At 49.6% G+C, this 24,180-nt stretch overlaps 1 protein-coding gene across 3 annotated transcripts in view; it reads right to left on the minus strand.

The window, feature by feature from the left end:
* Positions 1-1,790: 1,790 nt before the first annotated feature.
* Positions 1,791-24,180, minus strand: part of CCNI (cyclin I) — a 34,890-nt gene continuing 12,500 nt past the window's right edge. The window contains exons 2-7 of one of the 3 annotated variants that reach the window (XM_075420835.1): positions 18,282-18,438; positions 9,242-9,376; positions 5,457-5,531; positions 5,145-5,285; positions 4,134-4,364; positions 1,791-3,485 (exon numbers count right to left, since the gene is read on the minus strand). In XM_075420835.1, coding sequence (XP_075276950.1) covers positions 3,027-3,485; positions 4,134-4,364; positions 5,145-5,285; positions 5,457-5,531; positions 9,242-9,376; positions 18,282-18,395 — 1,155 coding nt within the window. In that variant the 5' untranslated portion in view covers positions 18,396-18,438 and the 3' untranslated portion in view covers positions 1,791-3,026. Of the gene's footprint in view, positions 3,486-4,133; positions 4,365-5,144; positions 5,286-5,456; positions 5,532-9,241; positions 9,380-18,281; positions 18,439-24,180 lie in introns of all 3 variants that reach the window. The other 2 variants (XM_075420834.1, XM_075420836.1) reach the window with 2 other exon arrangements.

A 24,180-nucleotide genomic window follows, 5' to 3' on the forward strand; every position in this document is an offset into this window, starting at 1 on the left:
AAGATGTTGCTTTTCCCAGAAGCAACAACAGAAAGAAGAGGCTGCTCTCCTCCGGCGTGCCCGGGGCTGCAACACGCTCAGCAGCCAGCTCTGTCACCGCAGGGCGGGCGTGGGCTGGGGATGTGCCTGGTGGGGGGCAGCGCGGGACCTGCTCGTGTCCTGTCGCTCTTGGGGAGAACGGTGAGAAGCACGACTCTGCCTTCTCACAAAGCGACTCGCAACCAGAAGCACTGCTCCAGCAGTGCCTAAATCTCTCTCCTTACGCCCAGCTTCCCTCCCTTCTGGCTGCCAGCTGGCACAAGCGAACACCTTCCTTTTCCCAGCCCCGTGCCAGCTCTTCTCCCGGTGCACGTCTGCAGGTGGGTTCGGCCGTAATCCTCACCAGGGCCTGTGCTGCCGCTGCCAGATGGGGTGAGGGGAAAGGCGTCCTTTAAACCGGGAGGGAAGGAGTGTGTGGAAGGGGAGAAGCCAACGGAAGGTGAGGCTTAGATTTATTGCCATGGGATGACAGTTCCACAGCCCTTTGGTCCCCACCTTCTCCCCTTCCCCTCCCCCAAAGTGTCTCAGACCGCTGGAACCCAGCTGAAACAAGCTGTAGTCCCACAAAACTGCACGGTTTCGCACCGTGCAGGCCGGTGTCGTCAGCAGAGTTACGAGCGCCCTGGCTCACCTCTCCGACTGCGTGCGCAGCCGGAGCGCTCAGCAGCTGCTCCCTGCGGGGTCGCCTGGGTCCTTTGAACTGCTGCTCACGTGCAGCAGGCACACGCGCACGCAGACTCCCTTCTGTGCAGCAACCACGGGTGCCTGGCTTGGCTGTCAAGGGGCGTGAAAACTCCCTGGCTCTCATCTCTCCCATGCCAATGCTGTTATCCCTAGTGTTGGAAATCGGGGCAGTTATTTTTATTTAGAGCTATTATGCCGTGTAATTTAACTGAGAAAGACATGTGCCTCGAAGCGGGTTTGACGCAGTGAGCACCAGTATCATGGAAATCCTGCAGCGATGGAGTATTTTGCAAGGAGTGTTTTGGGTGAAGCCCCGAGACTGCACAGCAGCCTGGCTGGAGAAAACCAAGCAGCGGGAAGAGAGAAGAGGTCAGGGACTGGTTATTCCGTAAGGATGACAAGAAGGGCTGGAAGGGAAGGAAGGTGCACGCCCCTGTGAGAAATGCGACCTCGGGAGGTGATTCCCAGGACACCGGCAGGGAGGGGGCTGAAACCCAAGAGAAGTTTGTTGCAGTGGACTGTGCACAACAGAAAGGATGGCACCCGAGAGGGCACCCGGCAGGAGGGGCCGGCTCCTCCTGAAGTGCACGAGATCAAAGCCCGCTGGGAAGAAGGCAAGATTATAGAACAGAATCTATTCTGTAATCTGTGAGCTTACAGAAAAGAGCAGGAATCAAGTCTGCACTAACCTTTTCATTTTCAGAGGTCAGGCAAGCAGGGACCTACAGCCAGCCCAAGTATGGGAAACTTGACTCTTCAATGGGGCGTTAAGGATTTCAGAAAGGAGATGGTTACAAGACAGGTGAGATGAAGCAGTGTTCCAGCCATGCATCGAGCGGCCCAGACTCAGCCGGGACGGGGAACAGCGTGGTGAGCGAGGAGGGAGTGAGAAGCACTAGAGCTGGGGCTGAAGCTGGAACCACTGTGGAGGCAGCGAGTCTCTGCTGTGCAAGGCCCCTGGCACCCCTGAAGCCACCTTCCCACGGGTCTGGCACGGAGCAGCTCCCTTGCAGCCTCTGGCCAAAACTGATCCCCGGCTCAGGTGAAAAACACAAAACGACTCGGAATCCAGGACAACTTTCTTTATTGCTACCAGAAGGCTTTCATCAGTACAATGGCTCCAAATACAATACCTTCCTCAGGGCTGTGGAGAGAGCTTACAATTGGGACAGGTCATTCTGAGAAACAGAGGTGTCACATGGGAGAGACAAGTTTTTAAAGGTTTTACTCTTGGTTAGAAGTTACATGAACACAAAACTTCAGGGTTAGGGTCTTTCGTTTTGGTTTTGTGGCTGATAATCACACACCTTTCAAACCTCAGGCATACATAGCTGCCCCAGCACCTCACTGAGCAGTGCTGGTCACACGCTAAGCTTATAAACATATGGGAAAAAAACAGACTGCAGACTTTAAGGTTTACACTTGACGTAGAGAGTCAAGTGTTGGTGAAAATCCACACTGAGCGCAATGTTTCTTGGTGCAAACAAGAAAAACACCGTTTCTGTTCAAGTGATACAGAATCCATTGACTGCTTTCTGTGTTTGAAAACATAAACTATTTTAACTTGGAGAAGTCTCTGTGTAAGGTACAGAGCACAGTGGCCAGCTGCCCTAGTGTCCTCCTAGAGTACGTTCACACTCCTGTGGTTATTAGTTCAGTGTGGAGCAGCTTGCAAGAGTTGTTTTTTGGTTTTTTCCTGACTAACCTTTTATTTGACTCCAGTTTTTAAATATCACATTTAAACACCAAAGCGCTAACAAAACAAAAAAGGTCTTTTTCTTTAGAAAGGAAAAAGAAAGCTGTCATGAAGGTCAGATAGTACAGAACATCATGCACAAGACTTGGAGAGAATTAAAAGAGGAGCAAGCAGAAAGAGAACAAGGAGCAGATGGAAATCGGATCAGAGAGGTGTTAGTTGGCTGGGAACCCTGGAACAACTCTGCACAACTGATGTGAGCTCTTGGACGTGGAGAATGGGTTACAATACACAGGAGCAGAAAAACAGTGGAACTGACAACACTAGAAAGAAACAAATTTTTGCTACTTTTTTTGTTTGGTTTTTGGGTCTTTTTTTAGATTTTTATACTTTTTTGTGTTTTTAAGTGCTTAAATAGTGGAACTATAATTAGCCGCACAAGAAAAAATTCAAGAAAGGGTTGGGATTTTTTTTTTTTCTGTTTTTTGGCTCCCTTCAGTTCAGCCTGACAAGGTATGGCCCCTTCTCCCCCTCTGAGAACACAGGATGCCAGGTTCTGTGTGGTCTCTGGAGCAGCTGTGCTGCAGCAGGTGGTCTGCACCCACAGCTACATAACAGACACCGGCTGCAAAGGTGGACAAGGGGAAACGCTGCCCTCCTGCCTCGACACGTCAGCGCCACAAACAGAGCCCATGCTTTCAAGAGCCACTACCTCTGCAGCACTCTCCTCGTTGTAGAGACGCTTGATACCGTCGTAGAAGTCGTCCACTTCCATCTCTTCCACTTTACGCTTGGCAGAGGCCTGCTTGCAACCGCTGGGAGCTGGCAGACGCTGGTAGAGCGCGGCTGTACCTGTGACTGGCACTTCTGGCCTGCCGTTGTCCTTGGAGAAACCTGGCCCTGGGACAGAGGAGGGCTGGCATTTGAACGCTCCTCTGTTACAGGTCACCAGGGTATGCTGGAGGGGACTGTAGACATATACAGAGTTGGGCAGCAGAGAAGACTGCAGAGTGGAAAGGTGATGTGCCACAAGCTCCCGGCAGTGGATCAGCTGCGAGCTATCCATCTGGAGGGGGAAGACAAGCAAAGACATGGGCGTTGCGGGATCACTGCCACGGAGAGGAGAGGCCATCAGCCAGGGCAGGGCTAGGGCTCTGAACGCACCCATGCACCTCGCTTTTCAATGATACACTGGTACAGGAGAAAGTAAGTGATAAAGGGCCAAGAAAACCCCTGACACAATGACTTCATAACATACGGAGCTCTGCTCCTTCTTGCACCTCATGGGAACAGTGTGGGGGGAGACCCTTTCTGATATTAAGAGGTCTCACTGCATCTTTCAGCAGCCTGAGCGTTCGTCTTTCCACTACGTGTCAGCCCACCCCGTATGCCTGGAATGAACGGCTGCGCAGCGAACTGGGATGTTCTCCCCAGCGTGTTACTTTCTCCCTGGTGCACAGAGTGCCCGTATACATCGGGGCACACAGCTCCTCCCTCTGTCACCCATGGATGCTGTCAAGATCGAGCCTCTGCAGAACCGTCCCTTCAGGCCGAAGCGCAACCATCCTGGCGGAAGCATGACTGCAGGCAGAGATCAGCAGCCGGGGAGCCGAGAGCCCCGGCTGCCTTGGATCAGCAGAGCACCGAGCGAGACGCGGCCTTTGGCGGCCACGGCCCCTCCCTGCCGCGGAGCGCGGTGCCAGCACCCCCTCACCTGTGCCTTCTGGAGCAGCTCGATGATGAGAGCCAGCCAGTCGGGGAGCAGCTTCTCCAGCTCCAGGCTGACGATGGCCAGCGCCAGCATGGAGCCCTTGAACTGCAGCAGCTGGTAACAGGCCATGCAGTGCAGCAGCTGCTTGGTGAGCGCCACCACGTGCTGAGAGGGACTCAGCTTGGGCAGGATGGTCAGTAGCTGAGGCCTGTTGGACACCGCAACTGCATGGAACTGGGAGGGGGGAAACAAGCACATGAGGCAGCTGGCGTCACCGACAGGCAACCCCCACAGGCAAAGCCAGGTCAGCCCTCAAGAATGGCATGCGACAAGTCTTTGACGTACAAGGATACTCCAAGGCAATTTCCACACCACAGAATGAAACCCCATGCGTTCAACCCATCAACAGCTTGGTGCAGCCTTTCTGGTGGGAACTGCCATCACACACATCTGCCTGGGGACCAGGCCTCTCGGGGCTCTGCACAAGGCTGCCCCCTTCCACCCTTCTCTCTCAGCAACACAGGTCTAGCAGTCCAGGTATCCTACACAAAAACCCCTCCCGAGCAAGCGGAGACGATGAACCTCAGGATACTTTCCTTCCCTTTGTCTTATCCATGAATCTGGTTCTCTGGCTGTGCCTTTCTGGAGCAAGTGCTTTCTCCTTGGCTCTACTTCCTGTGTTTGTGCTGCCTGGCACTTAGCTTTGAGCAAAACACTAGCAATTCGGACTCAGGAGCAAGGTTTTTAGGAGCTGTGAGTCCTAGCATGTGGTTTGACGTGCCCCAAAACAGGCCAGGCGGTCAGATTGGAGACCCACATTTTGGAAATTGCGCCCATAGAGTCAGGAGTCTCTGAAATTCTCTGGCAAGGCTTTTTCTTTCGGAAGCTACTTGTTGTACGGAGGAATTATGAACACATCCCGAGATCTTCACTCCCCTACGGGTAGAGTTTTTGTCTAGGTACCCTATTTACACTGACAGACACCAGAAGGGAGGTAAACAGCCCCTAACTTACAATATGAAGGAAATCCAGTGGCGTTGCCATGTGAAGATCCCAGTTCAGTTTATCCAGGATAATCTTCTCCATTCTGCGGATTTCAGCTGGAGAACAACCACAAAAGCTATCCCGAGCCAACACCTTCAGTACTGGAATCCTCTGCAAAAGACAACGCAAAAAAGAAACAAGAGAACCGATCATTATAGAAATCGCACAAAACGTTTCATTCCTGTCCTGGCAAGTGTCAGCCACCATGTGCAAGCAAAGGCAGGACTGGAAGAGCACATACTCAGACAATGCTAAGGGAGTAAGAACAAAAAAAAAAATTACCTCATCTTCCTCAATGGTCTTTGCAGCAAGGAAGAAGCAGCTGATTGCAATACAGTTCAGGTACTTTGGACGGGCCTAGGGTACAGAAGAGCAGAGAAGTCTCTGTGTGAATGTGATGCAAAGATCACGTGTAATTCCTTCTGGTCGGACGTCCTGACCCCAGGGTCTCAGCTGTCCATGCAGCATGTTCTGGATCAGCAGGCTGACCTCCAGCTACGCCAGGGGGTGGCGAGCCGTGACAAGCAAAAATCCATACTCCATGACGTAAGGCAGAAGAGCGATCTGCCAGCCCCATGACTGTAATTGGCACCCACTGATGTGTCGCGCTGGAGTGGAAAGAGCTCGTGTTTAGCCAGCGCAGTAGAAATAAGAAGGAGAAAATCAGAAGGGCTGGATTGTCACCTGGCAAAAAAAAAAAAAAAATAATGCTGTGCTACCTGCTTCAGCAGAACTCTGCTGTCAGTGCTGCTGGGGTCAGACACAGAATAGGAAGGAAGCGCATTTAAAAATGCTGTCCTTCTTGAGGGAAGTATAAAACACACATAAAAATCACATTTTGCACTGCAGTTCTCAAAACTGTGGCCCAGGGATTATCGAGGGAGAGCCAGTCCCTTCTACAGTGAGCTATTTTTAGGCAAGGTAGGGGAAAGGGTGATTCTTCATATGCATCCAAAGCTCCTTTGGTGGGCCTGAGTCGTGGGGGTGAGGGGGGAAGCAGGACGCGGGAGCTGTACGCCTTCAGACAGCCCCTTCCATGGACCAGGCCAAGCACGCACTCTGAATGCAGCGCATCCGCTGGAGTTTTTCCTTAGCACTGATCTTTGTCGATCTGACTGCCCGAGAAAGGACTTTGCTTCCAGCATCAGCGGCAAAACCCCAGGCTGCATCCACCTGCCCTCAGTGGCTGGGGGCTAGGAAATGCAGGGGCATTGCTGCTAAACCTGGTCACAGCCCAGCGAGCGGGCAGCGGCAGAGCCATGCCCCCACCTCCAACAGCCTGCTGGCAGCTGGTCCTCTCCCGTCCATGTTAGGAGATACTGACAGCAAAGGGAAGTGAAAATCCTGCACTGACTGTGAAAGTCTGCTTACAGCCTCAACTGTTGCTGTGATTTATTCTTGCTAGGTAAATTTTAGCAGATGCAACAGAGCTTTGGGGCGGTTGAAGGGTGAGATACTGCGCATTATAGCCATGCAATGAGCTGTCAGGAAACCCAGAACAGGTCCCAGAAAGCAACAAAAGACGAATACAAGATCGTGTCCAAACTGAAGATCTTAGCCTACATTCAGCCTCGGTTACTTGAACAGGACCAGGCTATGCCTAGAGTTTTGTCTTTCTGGTGCCATTTAAATTTCAGCTTCAATGCATGTAGAAAATCCCCACTTGGAGGCACATGTCCACTTGGGCATTCAGGCGTCGCTTAAAGCAAAGAGAATAAATTCCCATCGGGCAAGACTGGAACTTGTTCTTGACCACGCAGGCAGGTTCAAAGAAAACTGTCAAGTTAGCACAAAATAATGTACAGCAAAGGACACCTTCTGTGTCGTATTCAGGGAAAAGCAGGTGTCTAGAGCACATTCCTGCCATCGGGGAAGCTTCTTCTCCCCTGTATTTTCCCTATTATTTTTAACAGTAATTCTGCCTCCTCTAGAGACTGACCTGGCAGGAACAACTGTGTCTTTTGCTGAAGCGTGTTACAACCTAGTCACCCATCCTGGTCTCCTGCAGGAGCTTCTACCTGCCGGGGCAGCTCCTCGCGTGTGGGCGAGGGCTGCTGACACTGGCTGTGAACACTGCTCTGCTGAGGGCTAGCGAGGGCTGTGCAGCGAGCGCTGCCTGCGCCTCCAGAGCACAACTGGGTAACGGGCTCCAGCCACTGCACAGCGTGCTCCTGGTGAAGGGCAGGGACTAGCTATCTGAACAATGAAATCCCCTGCGGTAGCGCCCGGTAGAAAACCAGGAGTGAAGCTGCATCAGAGGAATGATGGCTTTATGGGAGAAGAAAACTTGGAGAGGGAGCACAAAGCCCGGAGCTGTTTGAACAGTGCTCACCCAGACAAAACACCTTTCCACATTCCTGCTCGCTGCCTGAAGCAGGCAGTGGGCTCCTTACTCACATTCTCACACTTTCTTTGCAGATTCCTTGGCTGCTGCAAATTACTGAAAGAAAAACTGTACTCGAGGGCATTAGCTGTTGAGGGATTTAAATCTATTTCCCACCTCAGTATTTCAGTAAATCAGCTACTTTAAGATCTCCGTAAAAATAAAAACTTCCATGGCTTGTAATTAAAACATAATCAATATTTATTAATATTTAAAGATGATGTTGCATTCTACCACACTAAGTCGCACTGAAATGCGAGTGCACAGGCTGAGCGTACGTTCTTCTGCTTGGGTCTCCTCAGCCATGCTGCTTACCTAGCGGTGGGGGTGACGATGAGATTCGACACACGTGCAGAGGGGACTGCAGCCCTGCTGAGCACAGAGTGCAAGTGCGCAAATATGGCCAGAGATGAGGCTACCCAAAGCCTGCCTGCATGCCTCAAGGCCAGGGATTTCAGGCTGAGCCACAGTTTGTTCCGTCATTTATGCAAGTGCAAGACAGGGCCCAAGCCACAGAGCATCTCCCTTGCTGTTGTGGCAGACTCACAGGGACAGAAGAGCAGCCGATCCCAGCTGCAGGTAGCCCAAATGCTGATTTTTAACTTGTCTCTCTTGAACAGTGTCTGTGGCGTAACAGCCTTATGGGCGTACATCTTCTCTGCTCTGCTCTGTACAGCGGGCAGCCTGGCACTTGGACGGCCAGCACCCGGGCTTGCTTACCTCTCCCCTTCACATCCGTCTGGCATCAGCCTGGAGCTCTGTCTGTCAGACGGGCTTCAGAGCAGGTTAGCAATGAACGACTCCTCCAAAAAGCAGTCGCCTCTGGCTGTATCTTCTTCCTCCACATTTAATTTTTTTGTTTCATTCCCCCGCACTAGCACACTTGCCAGGCCCAAACCTGTCCTCAAACATTTATTTGCTTCCTCCAGCTAGTTCACTGCTAGCAGGTTCTCCCAGCAATTCTAGGTGGTACAAGCAAGATTAAATGCAGCTAAACCACCAGAGAAATTAAGAGGTGAGTAGGGACTTCCCCTGACTTTTCTGTCAGAGGGCACTGGGCCTAGGTTTCTAACGGTGGGCTAGCAGGCATTTCCTTTAGCTTTATGAGTCAGTTTAGATGAAGGTAGAGACTGTCCTCTTGTTATCTAAAGCGTAACATCTATTCAGGCTCTTTTTCTGATTGCGTAAAGGAACAGGTACTGTGTGGAGCCAAATTCAATATTCAAACCAGGTTAAGGGTGAGCGTGTAGTCGAAGAGGAAGGGTGTTTCTTTTTGCTTAGGTTAATATGTGTTTAAACTAATGAGCTGCATTACATGAAGGCAACAGGCAGAACAGAGGAAAAAGGGGAAAGATTCTTGGCGGGCATAAGCACCGGGTCAGTCCCCTGAGAACTGTGTGCTCTGGTGAGAGCAGTGGCTACTTTCAACGGGTGAAAAATGACTACAGAAGGAATCTACCTACAAAAGTTCCTGGCGGCAGTGTATGCTGCCGGTTCCACAACCCGAAATAAGGCTCCTGGGGTAGCGCAGGTACCATCCTACTCATGTGTGAGAAAGGAAGAGGGAGTGGGAGCAGAGGGGGAAGTAAGCATTTCCGTACAGCCGCACCACGAGGACTCTACACAGAAATAGCTGAGTGGGCAGTACCAATCTATTTCAGTTTATGTATCTGTAAATATTTACCTTTACTGCAGCTAAAAACCTGTCCAAAAGGCTGATGGCCAGGGCGAGCGTTTCTGGATAAAGGTGGAACTGGTATTTGAGCTTGGCCAGCCACTGAATGACTTCATCCCTCTGCTTTGGAGAAATGGCTACATCCTGCTGGAGAGAAAAACAAACTATTCTTATACACAGGCTGAGCAAGGCGGCAAAGACCAAACTCGGGAGTTAACGCAGCACGGAAGCAAAGCCTCCCTTGGAAAGGGGGGGGGGGGGCTCGAGCCAGCCCCAGATACCACTTCATTCTTGCAGTTACTTACCCCATCCCAAGAAATCTGCCCTGCAAAAGACAACTTTCCTTACATCACTCAGAAATGTCACTGTACGTGAGGGAAAAGAGGAAGGATGTCTTATAGTTTCTCAAGTGCTGACAGGGTATTCTCCAGCTTAGAGCCACGGAATTTTATTTTTTTTTTAGCCTCCTTAGAACCACGTAGATAGGCAGAAATGCCCAGCTTGAACAAAACCAGACGTGCTGTGGGAGCCAGGCGGGTGCACGGCTCCTGACAAACAGAAGAGGGGAGGGACTAAGTTGCTGTTTTGAGAGGAAAGGTTTATTTTTCCTTCAAACCAGGGGGATATTTTTAGCTCAGTATATGTTAAAAAAAGAAAATTCCAAACAGATTACAAAAGACCTTTAGCTGTACAGTTAACCGTGAACTGGGGTAACGCAGGTACAATTTCACCTAAAAAAGCTTGGGTTTGTATCTTTTTTAAACTTTTTGGCCCAAGTCACCATCACTGATCTGTTTGGACAATAGCTGAATTTCAACCACATAGACAGATCAGTCATTGACATAAAATCTTTCTCTCTGACTTTCTTCACAAATATTTACAGCTCTTCTACAGCCTTTCAATTCACCCAAGTAAATGTCTGGTCTCACTTTGATGGAGATCATTCAGGGTGAAAAGTGAGGATGTGTCCAGAAATGAGAAGTAAAACCAAACAAATTTCTTCCGCGATGCTCAGGGTCCTTGTGCTCTTTTGGCTGCTGCTGAGGTGGTTTAAGAGAAGGACATCAAATGAGATGCTGGCTGCCCAGCTGCTGCGGAAAAGCAAGCTAAAGGCTTGCACAAACAAACATCTCTGCTGGGCTGGGTTGTAGCTGTCCTCCCAGCGATAACACGGGGGGAAAAGTAGCAGAATTTTCTAAAATCAGAACACCCAACATTGATGCAGAAGCAATACTTCAGGCTACAGTCATCACCAAAGTACCCACCGCGTGCCTCACCATCAGTAACGCGCTTGGTTACAGGTCTGCTGCCTCTCCTGCCTTGGAGGCAAGAACACGTGTGAAAGCAGAGCATTGTAGGTAGAACTGTAATTACACCAGGGCCTCCACGAGGACACCAGCTTCCCACCTTTCGTTGTTACTTGCAGCATGACATTTTTACTCTGCGCTTAATTTCCTCGCTGGTGCTGAGCCCCACCTTCACAGCCGAGCAGGACAAAAACTGTGGGGAAGGCGGCAGGGCTCGAGCCCCCGGGCTGCATTCGCAGCTCTGTGGCATTGGGTGCGCGGTCGGTTACTGCTGCTCGCAGACACACGTCCCGTCAAAATGCGGCCGCCCAGTTCCCTCAGGAAGAGTACAACAGTGACAGCGCTACCGTAGCAAGGATCAGGTCTAAAGACACAGGGCTGCGCAAGCCAGAGCTGTTTCTTCCAGCTGTACTAGCTGAGCTAACAAAGTGCTCCCACCTCTGCCTGCAAAGCGTGCCTTCAGCGCTAGACCAGGTGCTCCTCTGAGGAGAACAAAGTCCTGCCTTGTTTCCTCTCCCGAAGCCCCGACGGTGCAACGGCATCAGCAGGCTTGCGTGTCTGATCCAGACGGGCCTCTGCTCTCTGCCATGCCTACAGCGTGGGTTTTGAAAAAGCACCTCACGTTTTTCAGGCGAGGAGAGAAAATTAGTTTCCTCAATTCCAAGAAATAATGATTCTTTCTAAAATGGTTATTGCAACTTAAGGGTGAAATCTGAGCCCCACCAGGGGCAGGCCACCCGCTGTCTGCAACGCTTTGCCCGCGTTCCAGAAATGCTCCTTCGACGCGTGCTGGGAGTATAATGGATACACCGCACAGCAGTAAGGAGGTTATTAAATGCTCTGCTAAAAACATCTTTGGACAGCACAGTGGGGACCTAGAATGTGTCTGGGGAGAAAAATGGGCAATGCTATCTTATTTACTGGCTGTCCTTACAGAGCGTGCTTCTCCTGTAGCAAAGCGAGGCCGGCGCAGCTGAAGTGAAACAGGCAGAAGAGGGAGGAGTGACAGTTAGGATGAAGTTCCTTACTGCTTTATTCATTGCGCCTATTTTTAAATGGAAGGAGACTAAGCCATACAAAAGGGCTCATAACCACAGCCAGGCTTGGCCAATACCGTGGACTTACAAGGTTTGCAGCAGCTTGAAGGATTATTTTGGAAATGCAGTGTCTGGGTGAATCCAGCAGGTAAGCTCACCTGCTAAAAGCCAACCCATCAAACAAAATAAACTTGACTTTAACAACCTGCCTCTGACTCCTGAATCACTGCCCTGGTCCTGCCGCAGCACCTTCACCGGTGAAGCACTCAGGGACGGGCTTGGGCCCCTGGCCCGCAAGGGGAGCGCTGCGTGGTCAGAGCCGCATCGGCGGGCAGCAGCCGCTGCTCCCCTGCGTTCCTGCCTGCGGTGCCGCACCTGCCCCAGGGGAAGGGGGTTTCCCATCCCCTTCCATTCGTGGCATATCCCATCCCTGGTAGATGCCGGCAGAAACAGGCATCGGCTTCAACGGCTCCTGGCGGTGCCTGTCCTGGCTCAGCGCTGTGTTCCCTGCGCCTGCCCAAGCAAAAGGTTAGGCCTTCTCCTAAAAACAGCACGGGTGGGAAGGCTGAGATCGTCTTTCCATGCCACCTCTCAGTCTTCAGTCCTCCCAAGATCTGCCCTTGTAGCTCCTCACCCTTCATGGGCAGTGAGAGGCCAAAAGGCAAAATTTCAGACTCCGGAGTTAGCTTTAAATGGCAAGGCTGTAACGTAAAGAACAGCAACTGTGCACTCAGCCCCTGGTAACATCTGTCCTTTCCGTGTGAAAAAGAAATGGGGTTCAATCTAAGCCACTGAGAAACAACAGTGTGTCTCAGCAAGATGTAAAATTAAAACAAACATAACCCAGCCCCCACACTGAGCATTATGTTCCTTTAACACGAAGGGACAACTGCAAAGCGAACTCACTTCTAGGTACGTGCACAGCAGTGGCAAGGCTGCGAAACAAAACCTGGTTTCTTAAGAACCCTCTGGGGAAGCAAAGGAAAGGAGGCGAATCTCCAGCTCTTTTCTGCAATGGCATGAATTCTACAAAACGTCTGTCCACTCCAGTCTCTAGCTGCACATAAAGGAGCACAAGGGTGAGAGGAGAATCCCTGCACACAGTCAGACCGGGTGAATTTAACCCCCCTCCCACCAGCACTAGGAGAGGCCGTTACGGACCATTTTCAGAGGCAGGCAGGAGTAAGAACTGGTCCCACCGCACCCTGCAGCGACTTCCAAGCAGGGCAAGGAGCTTCCCGCACAGATGTAGCATCTTTATCCCTCTCCCTCGAAGGTGTACCCATGTCAGCCTCGTAACACAACTAGGAAATGCAGCACTGTGAAATTAATTAAGCAGCGAGGTCACCGTTTCTTAGTTACATAAAATTAAAAGCAAAACCGAGACACTACAGTGGCTGAAAGTAAAAAAGTCCCTTTGGGCTGGAAAGCAAAAGTTCCCCTTTGGCGTGGCAGTGCTTCCCCACAGACGTCGCCTTCTGCCTCTCACCACGTCTGTGCGCGGCCAGCCCTGTGCTCTGTGGCCGCAAATCCACCGCTGCAGAACTTCACCCCGGGGTGGAAGAGCACGAGCCTAGCGTGGCGGCTTTGATCAGGGAACAGCGAACCAAGCCCAGCAAGGGCAGACTCCGTTCTCGCACAGCAGCAGCGGGTCGCTCCGAGACAGACCTGCCAGCCACCCTCGGGACATCCCCGTGGCGGGGCCGGCGGGAGGGACGGACAGAACGCGGCACAGGCCGAGCCCTGCCGGTACCCACGCACCCTGCCACACCCGCGGAGCCCAGCAGGCCTGGCAGATCTGCAAACCTGCCAAAGCTATCCCAGACCCACCTGCGAGTGACAGGCCTGCAGCTTCTTTTCCAAGTGGAAGACCTGATGCTAATTCCCACCTTTTCAGAGCACAGCAGTGTGTGCAAACCCACCGGTTTTGTTTCAGCGTGAACACAAACAAGCCACCTTGCAGAGCTACGGAGCTAAGAGAATGTGTCTGGGACACAAACGGGGAAGCGGAGGGATGTCAACTTCTCTCTCGTCCTTGCGTGAAGCAGGGGTGCATCCCACTGACCTGCTTCCTGCCATTATCTGCTTCAATCCTTATCAAGAAATATCCTGTCTGTCACTCGTTGATGAACATGCCTTTAAACGCTGTCAGCAAACAGGATGAGTCTGTGGCGGATTCCTGACAGGTATTTTACGTAACAAGACCCAAGGCCAGCACACGTGCTGGGACCACAGGAGACATTACAGCAGCTCATCACGTCTGCCATTTTACCACTCCAAAGTGAGCGACCGCAGAGGTCAGTAATTCTGTCTGAGGGAGGGAACACAGCACCCCATACACAACACACAGACCCGCGGCCTCCAGCAGCTGTGATGGTAACACCCGACTTGTCTGATTCCCAAACCAGCGTCCCACGCCCCGTTTCTGAGGCATTCTGTCAGAAAGCTGCCTGTGAGGTCTTGGCGATGGAAGGGGCACAAAGAGCTGCTGCTGTTCTGCTTCCCGTCTACCGACGACCAAATCGCCTTGCTACCGTTCCTGCCCCAGCAACCCTGCTGCGGGGCCCGCTGCCTAAGGCAGGAGGGCCAGAGGCCATGACTCAGGCTCCAGGGTGCAAGCGCAGCACAAATCATCTCTGAGAATACTTTGAGACTTATGCAAAATGCAGTCTTAAAAAAAAAATTATCTGTGAACTCAAAAATGACTCAATTTTATTGCTGTCTAATCTAGGAAACACACCTTACCTGGTAATTCTTTTCCTTTAGTGTCTGCTGTCCCAGACAGAGACGTTCTGCTCTTCCCCCCCTTTGTTTCTGCCTAGCCCCGCTGCGGGCTCCCTGGGGAGCGAGCAGGTGACCTTCATCAGGACTGGGAGGCTTCTGCCAAGGGCAGCTGCAAACATCGCAGGCAAGTCGGTCCTTCCCGGGTCTCAGGACTGCTTGTTTCACACCAAGCGACCCGCACCTGGCGCCCACTGGGCTGTTCCTCGCCTGCACCAGCCGGGAGCCAGAGCCGCTCTCCTGAGGACGCCTTTTGGAAGCGGCGTTTCGCAGGGTTGGCCTGCGGTTTAGTGGCACAGCGAAGAGCTCCAGCAGCGCAGCCTCTGCCATCTGCACGGTAACATGCACAAACGCTGGGGAGAGGGATTCCCGCTCGGCAAAGCAGAGGAGCTGGATGCAGTAACCTCGCAATGGGTTACAAATTGGTAAGTCAGCCGTCGATTTGCCCGCAGGATCAAACAGGCACCAGAAGGTTAAAAGACCGACCCAAGGTCACGTGGTGAGACAGTGGAAAAACTGGAAATAAACTGAGGTCTCCCGATTCCTCAAGGGGCGGAGAACAAATGAGAAGGCAGAAAGAAAAGCCAGAACAGGAAGGAGAAGAAGTGACATTCTGTTTCTATAAAAAAAAAAAAAAAAAAACACAAAAATCTTGGCTTAACACACCTCTGTTGCAAAGTTACTTGGTAACATGCAAAAATCAACCTTTGACCAGTCTTTACTGCTTGATTTCTCAAGCCTTAATCACATGAAAACTTCTGAATGTCATCTGCATATTGTATAACTCAAAAAGGGGGGGAGGAAAGATGGGGGTAGGTGGGAGGGAAGACCAAATACACTCAGAAGCACTAGGAGGGTTCCAGACTCAGCCCACCTCTTTTTTTCAGGCTGAAAAGCCCTTGTGAAATCTGGCTTTGATATATTGCAAATACCCGGAGCCAGTGGCCTACATTTAAAGGAGTGAAACTAAAAAACATATACATGCCAGTAGGAAATGGGAGTTTTCAGACAAAAAGTAAAAATGAAACAGAAAAATCACATGCATTAAATTACCCGGTCTGAAGTCCCCAACAGATTCTGCATCCTGCACTAAAAATGCAAGTCTTCCTGTTTCTGTAAGTACGAGTTTCTTTTTTCCTTTCCTCAGCTCTGACACATATTTAGAAACTGAATTTGATCCAGTTTTAAACACTAGAACCAAAAATGTCTCCTGAAGAATCAACTGAAAGTTTACTCCTGAAAAAAGAGTTACCTGTACCTCCAATCTGATCACTACGTTTTTGTAGACGCACTCGCATTCTCTCATTTGCAAACCAGATGACTTCATTAAAACCCTTTCTGTAATCGGTCAGCCTTTGTAGCAAGGAATGGAAAGTTACACACGCTCCGGGCTGCCAGATCTGATACACAGAAGGATGCAGATTTCCTGACTGTCATGGGAGATAAACAACAGTCTCATACAAGGGAGGTTTTAGGCTACCGCAGCTGTTCTCAGCAGCAGGCAGTAGATGTTAGGGAATACGACCTTCTTCCAGATATTACAGAAAATAGGGTAATTCACACTGAACGTCCATGACTGCAACACTGCCAAAATGAACACTGCAGAAGCGGAGGAACACGTGACAGTCTGAGAAGTCGGGTGTCACAAACTGCAGGAACAGAGAGAAATATGTGACTACAGATACAGGGCTTTCAGCTGTGCCATGGCACCGCGAGTCAGGATTTCCCCAGAGCAGACAGCTGTGTTTATGTTCTCTTTTAAATCTGACCTTTGTACATTTTACACATACACACACAGAGATTTCAATCCAATTTAATGATTATTTTCTGCTAGAAAACATGTAATAGTATGGCATTCTGGCTGATGAAGTCATAGTCTGAACTGACAGGCAGGAAAATAAAAAGGTTACAAAGGCAACACAGTTTTGGGGGTGTAAATTCCAGGAGTAGAAACCCTAGGGGACAAACACGGAGGGCTGGGAAACACTCCCAGGCACGAACCTCAGCGGTATTGTCAGGGGAGAAGGGGGGGAAGAGATCCTTCATTATCATCATCACATGATGGCACACTAGAAGGACAAACTTGGTGTTTGTCCAGACCAGACCTAAGACTCTGCTGTCAAGCCCAAACTTTAGGCTGGCTTTAGCCATCAGGCTGTTTCTGTGCTCGATCCTACTCTGACTTTTCACAGCAAGCAACAGAGCTGCCTCCCCGCTTCATGCCAGCAGTGCCGTTAGCTTCTTTGAGTATTTACCGCCGAGGACACCACTTCGCGAGGCTGCAAACCTCAACCACAATGGCGTTAAGACCCCCTGCAGGTCCCTGGCAGCAGGACAACCGCTCTTCACCACAGACAGGGCTGAGGCTAGTCCTTCAGCTGCAGCGACAACTCTAACGTGTCACGGGTGGGGAACCTCATCTTCAAAGGGCAACAAGGCAATCCTGCAAGGGAGGCACTGCTAGGATGACCATCTAATGCAGGTGGTGGTTTCTGAGCCACCAGAATCAACTTCACCCGGTCAAAAACGCAAGCACTTTGTCCCTGTGAAATCTTCCCACACCACTCTGGACTGGTTACACCCCAGTCCTGTTACACTGTAATCTTACCTCCCCACATTATAATCACTAACCCCAGGAAAACTGCCAGCATGGAGTAACAGGCTGGTTTACCGTAAACCAGGGTCTTTAATTGCACGTGCCCGAAGACGGCCACAGCTACAACATACTCAGGACCTCTGACAACCAGATCACTTGTTTGGAAACCTAAATGGGGATTAACAAAACTAATCCTGAGCCCCTTAAAAACATATTTGTTCCTACACAATAACAGCAGTTTCTTGTTCACCAGACAAAAACCCAAACATTAGCTTTGACAACAGCTGACATACTTCCGTGAACATTGTACATTAATCAAGAAGAGCAAGACTGGATCTGAGCCCATTAGCGTGGTTATTTCTGCCCAACCCAGCAACAAAGCACAAGAACCTCTATGACAACCGTCCTCAAGTTTCACATTTTGTTTTAAACAAAACTCTGTGGAGTTCGCAGGCATTTTTGAGTGCACGTGCTAGACAGACGCCTCCTCCGCAGGGAGCACAAACGCTGGGTAAGGCCACGAGGGCTCTGGTCCAACCTCCCAGCTGGCCTCGCTGCAAAACCTGAGCAGGAGGTTGGACTACAGACCCCCTGCGGTCCCTCGCACCCCAAGTCTCGCTCCAGTCCTACGCAAACATTCCTCACTGGAACAGGCCAGCGCCCGGCTCTGCTTCCCTCGCCACGAGCTTGCGCCCTGCTCCATGAACAGTCAGTGGGGTTCCTCCTGAAGCAGGCAGTGTCTTACCAAGGCAGACCCCCACCTGGCTTCAGCTGACACAGCTACAGCCCACCCGGCAGGACCAGGCTGATTTACACTAGGGAAGCACCTGGCTCAGAGGGGGGAAAGGCGGCAAGGCCAGGCTTTGGCTGCGAATATGCAGTTTCAGGGGGAGGCCTGAGCTGAGCCAGCGGTAACGGTTCATGTGAGAAGACGCCATTTCATGTGGAAAGCAACCAGCATTTCAGCGCTGTTATTAGTGAACTTAGGCCAAGAGAATTAAGCTGCTTTTAAGAACTGTTGCCCACTAGAAATGTGTGTTAATTATCCACACAATTTGTAAAATGAATTTAATTAAGGCAATGTATGTACACGCCTTCACAAGCAACATCAGAGATCTAACACTGCATGCTGCACCGTGTGTTCTGTACCCCCGACTGCAGGGATGTCCCTCAAATGAAAAAGTAATCACTTACTTCAGAGGCTAATTTCCCGGCTCTCAAGCAGAAGGTAACTTCTCATGCAACAGCTTCAGTTGTTCATGTAAAAATACACCAGAGGATAGTCTCACACCTTTACTAAGATGAATGATGTGAAGAAGAGACATTACCTGATTGGGCTGAATTTTCGGCACATGTGCTTTCCACATTTGAGCTTCCCTAGAGATTGCCGTCTCCAGAAGGAGAGACAACCTCTGGCTCTCCAGGGGTCCTGAAAACTTCATGGTAACCCTTGGATCCACCTGCGTCCCAGCTGGATACAGCTACCTGCAAAACCAAAGACAGCCTGGTGAAACGCTGAGCCGTGCCTGTTCGGCAAACTGACCGAAGGAAAGCATAAAGGTGACCAAAGCTGCAAGAAACGGAACAGGCTCATGGGTACCAGGCAGCGATCGGGTACCTGGCAAACCCACCCAAGGAAACCCAAAGCAGTCGGCTCAGATTCAGACGAAGCTGGGCCAAAACAGTCCACTGGTCTCCCACACCCCCGTGGGCTGGAGAGTCCTGCCACGTTCAGGTTTTCTGCTTCTCTGTCACGAAGCCATTCAGACAGGAGCCCTCCCGCTTCAGCAGAGCTAAAAAGTAGGGGTGTTTTATGCAAAATGCCTGGGAAGAGGGAGGAGCTGTACGGTAAATATAAAGGGGATTTCACTAAGTTGGGTGCCTCGGCCCAAATCTTGCTGGAGTTAAAACCAGTCTATCTGTGACTTCAAGGGCAATTAAGACTGACATTGCAACGTTTTTCAGAAGCCCCGGAGTCTGGCGGTGCCAGCCTTACCCCAGTACTCCCAGCAGCAACAGGAAGTTCTGCGCCCGACAGAGGAACGCTTGTGTGAGAATTTAAATGATTTACAAGCCGAAGTCCAACAAAAACATCAGCGTTCTCCCTCTCTGCGCAGAATGGTTTGCAGCTTCTCACAGAAGCTGTGACCTGTTTCATGTGCAACGCAAATGTACCAGGGAGTTCAGGAAGGTTCCTCTCAGGTCTAATCTCCCTGAAAATACGTTAGATCCACTAAACTTTCAGGCACATCTCTAATTTTAGATAGGAAATGCATTTTAAAGGAGGAAAAAAGCAGCGAACCCAGTGACAGCCTTTGCAAAGCACGAGATGACTACAAGGTGCAAGTTTCTGCAAGGCCTGCAGTATTCAGAACCTGCTTCCACTGGCAGAAGTGATGCTAAAAAAGCATGCAACCTAAAGCAAAACACCCTGTGTGCAGAGAAAAGGGGGTTCTCCCAGACCTAGTGCAGCCTCACTCAGCAGTAACAATGTGTCAAGAAATGTTTACATTTGAAATGAAAAACAAAGCAGGGGCAAGATTTTTTTATCTTTTTTAAAGACAACGGCTGCTTTCAAATGGAGAAGATGGTCTGATTGAAAAGGCTCTTCAAATTGTTCCACTCCTGCCTGCCATTACTCGGGCTGCAAATTTCCTTACAGCATTAAATCACTTAGGCAAAACAATTCAGCCCTGAAGGGTAAATCCATGGGAAAGTTATTCAAACTTTCAGTTCCTTCTGTGCACTCTTGTGAAATCCGCAACAGGTGGATATTGGCCAAACGCTAACCAGGTGATTTCATAAACACCAGTTTGTGAATATAACAGTTTATGCTGTATTTACAGGAAATATGGCAACATGTTAAATCAGAGAAAATAAACAAAATTCACAGTGAAAACAATTAGTTTATTATAAACAATAACGGCAGCTCTGAACAAATGAAGATTCTGAGTGCTTTCACAAGAGTTAAGGGAAACTGTAGAACAAGCAATTTTCTTCATCAATTTACAGGAGTTTTTAAGAGGCGCGATTCACACAGAACCTGCACAAGGCATAAAACCACACTCAAGCCCCACTCATAGCCAAGCAGGTTTTAAGTGGCAAATCAATGTTCAGCCTCTCAGTCCTGAACAGCAACTCCTTTTATATTAGATTTTTATGAAACAAATGCTTCTCCATGAACAAAGGAGAGGCTGCACCAGCTTGGCATACCCCTACACAAGGTTTCCAGCCCGTCGCTGTAACGACCCAAGGTGATTTGGGCCATATACAGACTTGCTGTAGGCTGGAGTGAACTCCTTGGATCCAGGGTTCCTGAAAGGGCTCAAAACGCACTGCAGCGTGTCTCAGAATCACCCCCCACCAGCCCCCAAATGGCTCACTGAGTGTCCTGCTGGACTGAAAAACCCCTGCCAGAAGCTCCCCACTTGACAAGAGGGAGACTGCCTGGGAACTGCGCTCCTCTGAACAGAGCGCGTGCCTCTGAACAGAGGCTTGAACCTTAGCTTATCGAAGCGCATTTACTCATATTCGCGTGTCTTTTTTAAACCTCGGGATGATCCTGAGGACGCTCATTCCACTGTAGATGGGGCTGCCGGTGAAGCTGAAGGGGAAACAGGAATACACAGTCACAGCCCCCCTCCCCAGCTCATTCCCCTGGGGGCTTCATTAGCCCCCATCAGACACTATGGGTCTCCCTGTGGGCTGGGCTGGGTCCCACAGGCCGGATCACCCGCCACTTCCAGAGCACCCTGCAGACAGGGGTTGAGCTGAGGGACCCCGCATCGCATCGGGGAGTGCAGCCTTCCCACCTTGCAACTCCAGAGACCCAGAAAAGGAGTTTCTCCAGGCCTGCACAGAGCAAAAGATGGGTAATTTTTTTTTTCCTAGATTTATTTATCATTTACCAGATCGCCAGCTGCTCCCTACCAGGTAATGCCAACTGGGTAACATCCAGCAGCTCCAGCCTCAGACCACACCTGGAGACAACAGCAATCAAAGGCGTGTGTGAGTGCTCGGCGTTGCACAAGGTAAAACACATGCATGGAGGACAACGGCGAGGTGAGGACCAGATCCAAAGCTTGGCCAAGCCAGCGGCGAGGGCAAAGCTGAGGAGCAGCGCCGAGAGCCAGGAGCCAGCGAGCTCCTCGCTGCACGCTTGTCAGAAAAAAAGCAGTAGCTATATTTAGCCCGACTACATCTCCTGATATTAAATATTGATGGTCCTTTCTTGGTTTTGCAGGAGAGAGAGAGTAATTAGCCACCCCTCAACTCACTGGAGAAAACACATGAAAAATTTCTGGCCAAACGGAGCATCCCCAGGAACTTTTTTTCTGCTGGTGTGACTGATAAACATTCCCACCGTATTTACAACACAAATGGCTTTCACAGGCCTCTTTCAGGGCCCTGATCCCGTTTTAGTTTGTCCCTGCCAGTGGCCCCTGCAGAGAGCTCAGGGGCATCCCTGGAGCACCCTTAAATACCAATGGCCCTGCAAGGGATATTTTTAGTGAGCAGTGATGGCAACTCTTCTTGAGTCGCCAAAGGGAAAAGAGAGGGAAAAGTAACCTTTCCCTTCTGGAAGAGGGAGGTAACTCAATGAAGGCTAAGGCACAATAACCTTTTTAAGGAAAAATGAAAAGGAGTAACACGCTTGAGTTTCCCTTGGAGCAACAGTGTTGCGCAGACTTTTCCAGCACCCAGAGCAGCCAGGCAACTCGCCAAGCACCCCAAGGGCTGAAACGAGTTTGCATCTAAATTTACATAGCTCTTAATCAGATAAATGCACACCATTTAAAAAAAAAAAAAAAGCCACCATGCTCTACATGTACGCAGCGCTTCTCAAAACACAAGGGAGCCACTGCAGAGAGGATGAGAAACGGGGTGGCCAGCAGAGCGTCCCAAAATCCAGCGCACAAAGTCAGGTGAAGACTGCAGAGCGACCGGACGCTCTCCTCTCTGCTCAGATCAGGATGATAAAACCGAGCATCGCAGAAAAGCAATGTCAAGACTCCCATCAGCAGGAGAGATATTTACCAATGCAGCAGACATCTCTGCAGAGAACAGCAGTACCAGCAGGAGGGCTGAGCCTTGCCCTGACAGCAAAGATTTGCTCCAGCCAAAAACTTGCATAGAGTTTTCGCCAACGGAGCCCGAGGGACCCACGCCAAAGCTGTGACAGTACCACAAACTAACTCACCCTATCCTTCTGCTTCCGTTTCCCTTATTTAAAATTAAACTTTAGTTCCAGGGTGGTGGTGGGTTTTTTTCCCCTGTGGTCACTTTGGGATTTTTTAAACCACTGTTCAAACAGCTCTTAAAGTTTCTTAATCTTCACTGGAAGGTCAAGTGGCTACACTGAAACTTCTTAAAGAACAGTTGGAAAGTCAGTAAAGGAGGAGTGAGCCAAGTCAGTGCACTGGCTTAATTTTGACTCCTCCCCTAAGCAAGGTCACAAGCTGCAGTTTGAATCTTGCTCTGAAATTAGAGAGTCAAAACTTTGGTGAGAGACATTAAAAATCACCTTTTTATACATTAAAAATACCCCAAGTTGGTCCATAAAATGTAACCGATCTCATAAAGATCTCTCTTTTTGATCCAAGTTTATAGCTAGCTTTACTTGAAGAGGTACTTTCAGTTTCCCCAGAGAAGTTTTACGCTGCAAAGTGCTGCAGGCTACCATTTTCAAAAGCAGTTTTGTGTTTGCAGTAACTGGGGCAGACAGCTACTCAGCCAGAAACACTTTTTGGTTTGGGGGAGTGTGCATTTGTGTAGGATGTGAAATCATCGAATTTTTTTATTATTTTCTTTTTTTTTTCAGGCTTTGTAATCACTTACACCAACAATAAAAAGTGCCTCCTGCAGACAAAAGATGCAGTTACAGAAACGTATTATCCACTGGTAGAACAAGCTCGTAACACAATTCCTGACTTTGCCCTGCCTCCAGTTGCAATTCAGCTACGCCAATACAACTGCCCTGTAAATAGGATAAATCACCCAGGGCAATAACAAAAACCGCTTTTGTTTTGGTTGTGGGTTGGTTTTTTTGGTTTTGTTGTGTTTTTTTTATTTAAAAACATAGATAATTTCATAAACAATTAACAAGATTTCTAGGACTAGAGACAGCCTAAAACTGGCTATCTTTATTTTGCGCATCAATCCAGGCGGGTATGCTGGACAAGAAGGGTAATTCCAGGCAGCTCAACCACCACACACATTTCTGCAGACCTTGTAAGTATTTTCAGCTACCAGCAGCCAAATCTGCTTCAGCTTTAGCAAGAAATAATAGAATCTTACAGATGACCTGAAAACAGACTTTTCTGGGCGGGGAGGAAGTCAGAGCAGAAGGAAGAGAGGAAGGAGACTGAATTCCTCTGAGCTCCAGCCAGCCATCTGCGATTTCAAATGATCAAAACGCAGTTAGCACTGCTAGAAGAAATCGTCTAACTGCAAGTTGTGATTACAAATCTCAAAGCTGTGGGCGGGGGGGGGGGGTGGGGGTGGGATGGATGTTAATTTTAGTATCTGGGGCTTTCTCTTAGCTTAACTCTTTCCTCACCCCAGGTCAGTAAAGCAGTCTGGAAATTTAAGCCAGACAGAGGTAAACGCCTACAGCATTGCGTACATCTCAGAAAAAGGAGCAGGCATAAACTACTTTTACAACTGTACATTATTTCTGTGCCGCATAACAGTTCTAAGGGGACAATGTTTCTGCGGTTTAGAGAGTAAAATTTCCCATGGATGCCTCATACTGGAAATCAAGGCCCAGCTGCCTGTCTTTTCAACTTGCCAAAGCACAACCTGATGCAACAGCGATAAGCAGAGGACTGGCATGGGTTAAAATAAACTCTTTTGCAATGTAGAAAGTAACTCCTGTTGTAGTCTGGTTAGTGAAAATAGCTTGATGGAGTTGTGAGACAGTATATGATTTTTTCAAGTTAAATGACTGGGAAAAAGATGTTTAGCAATACAGTTTCAAATTTCAGTATCTAAATAAGCGAGTGCATTTGAAGCAATAAACTGACTTCTGTGGAACAAATGCTAATATACATTAAAATAAGAATGCGTTCCCCCATGAGAAATGCATTATTATCAAACACAAATATACCACAGGTACGCATATGATATTGCGCCTTTAATAAGCAGCGTATTTGACTTGTGTATAAGCCAGCCAACAGACCTAAATTCGGATAGAGGTAATGTTATTCAGGCTGCTAAATGAAGAGG

Source organism: Opisthocomus hoazin, chromosome 5 (genome assembly GCF_030867145.1).
Source record: "Opisthocomus hoazin isolate bOpiHoa1 chromosome 5, bOpiHoa1.hap1, whole genome shotgun sequence".
In the NCBI taxonomy this organism is placed as follows: domain Eukaryota; kingdom Metazoa; phylum Chordata; class Aves; order Opisthocomiformes; family Opisthocomidae; genus Opisthocomus; species Opisthocomus hoazin.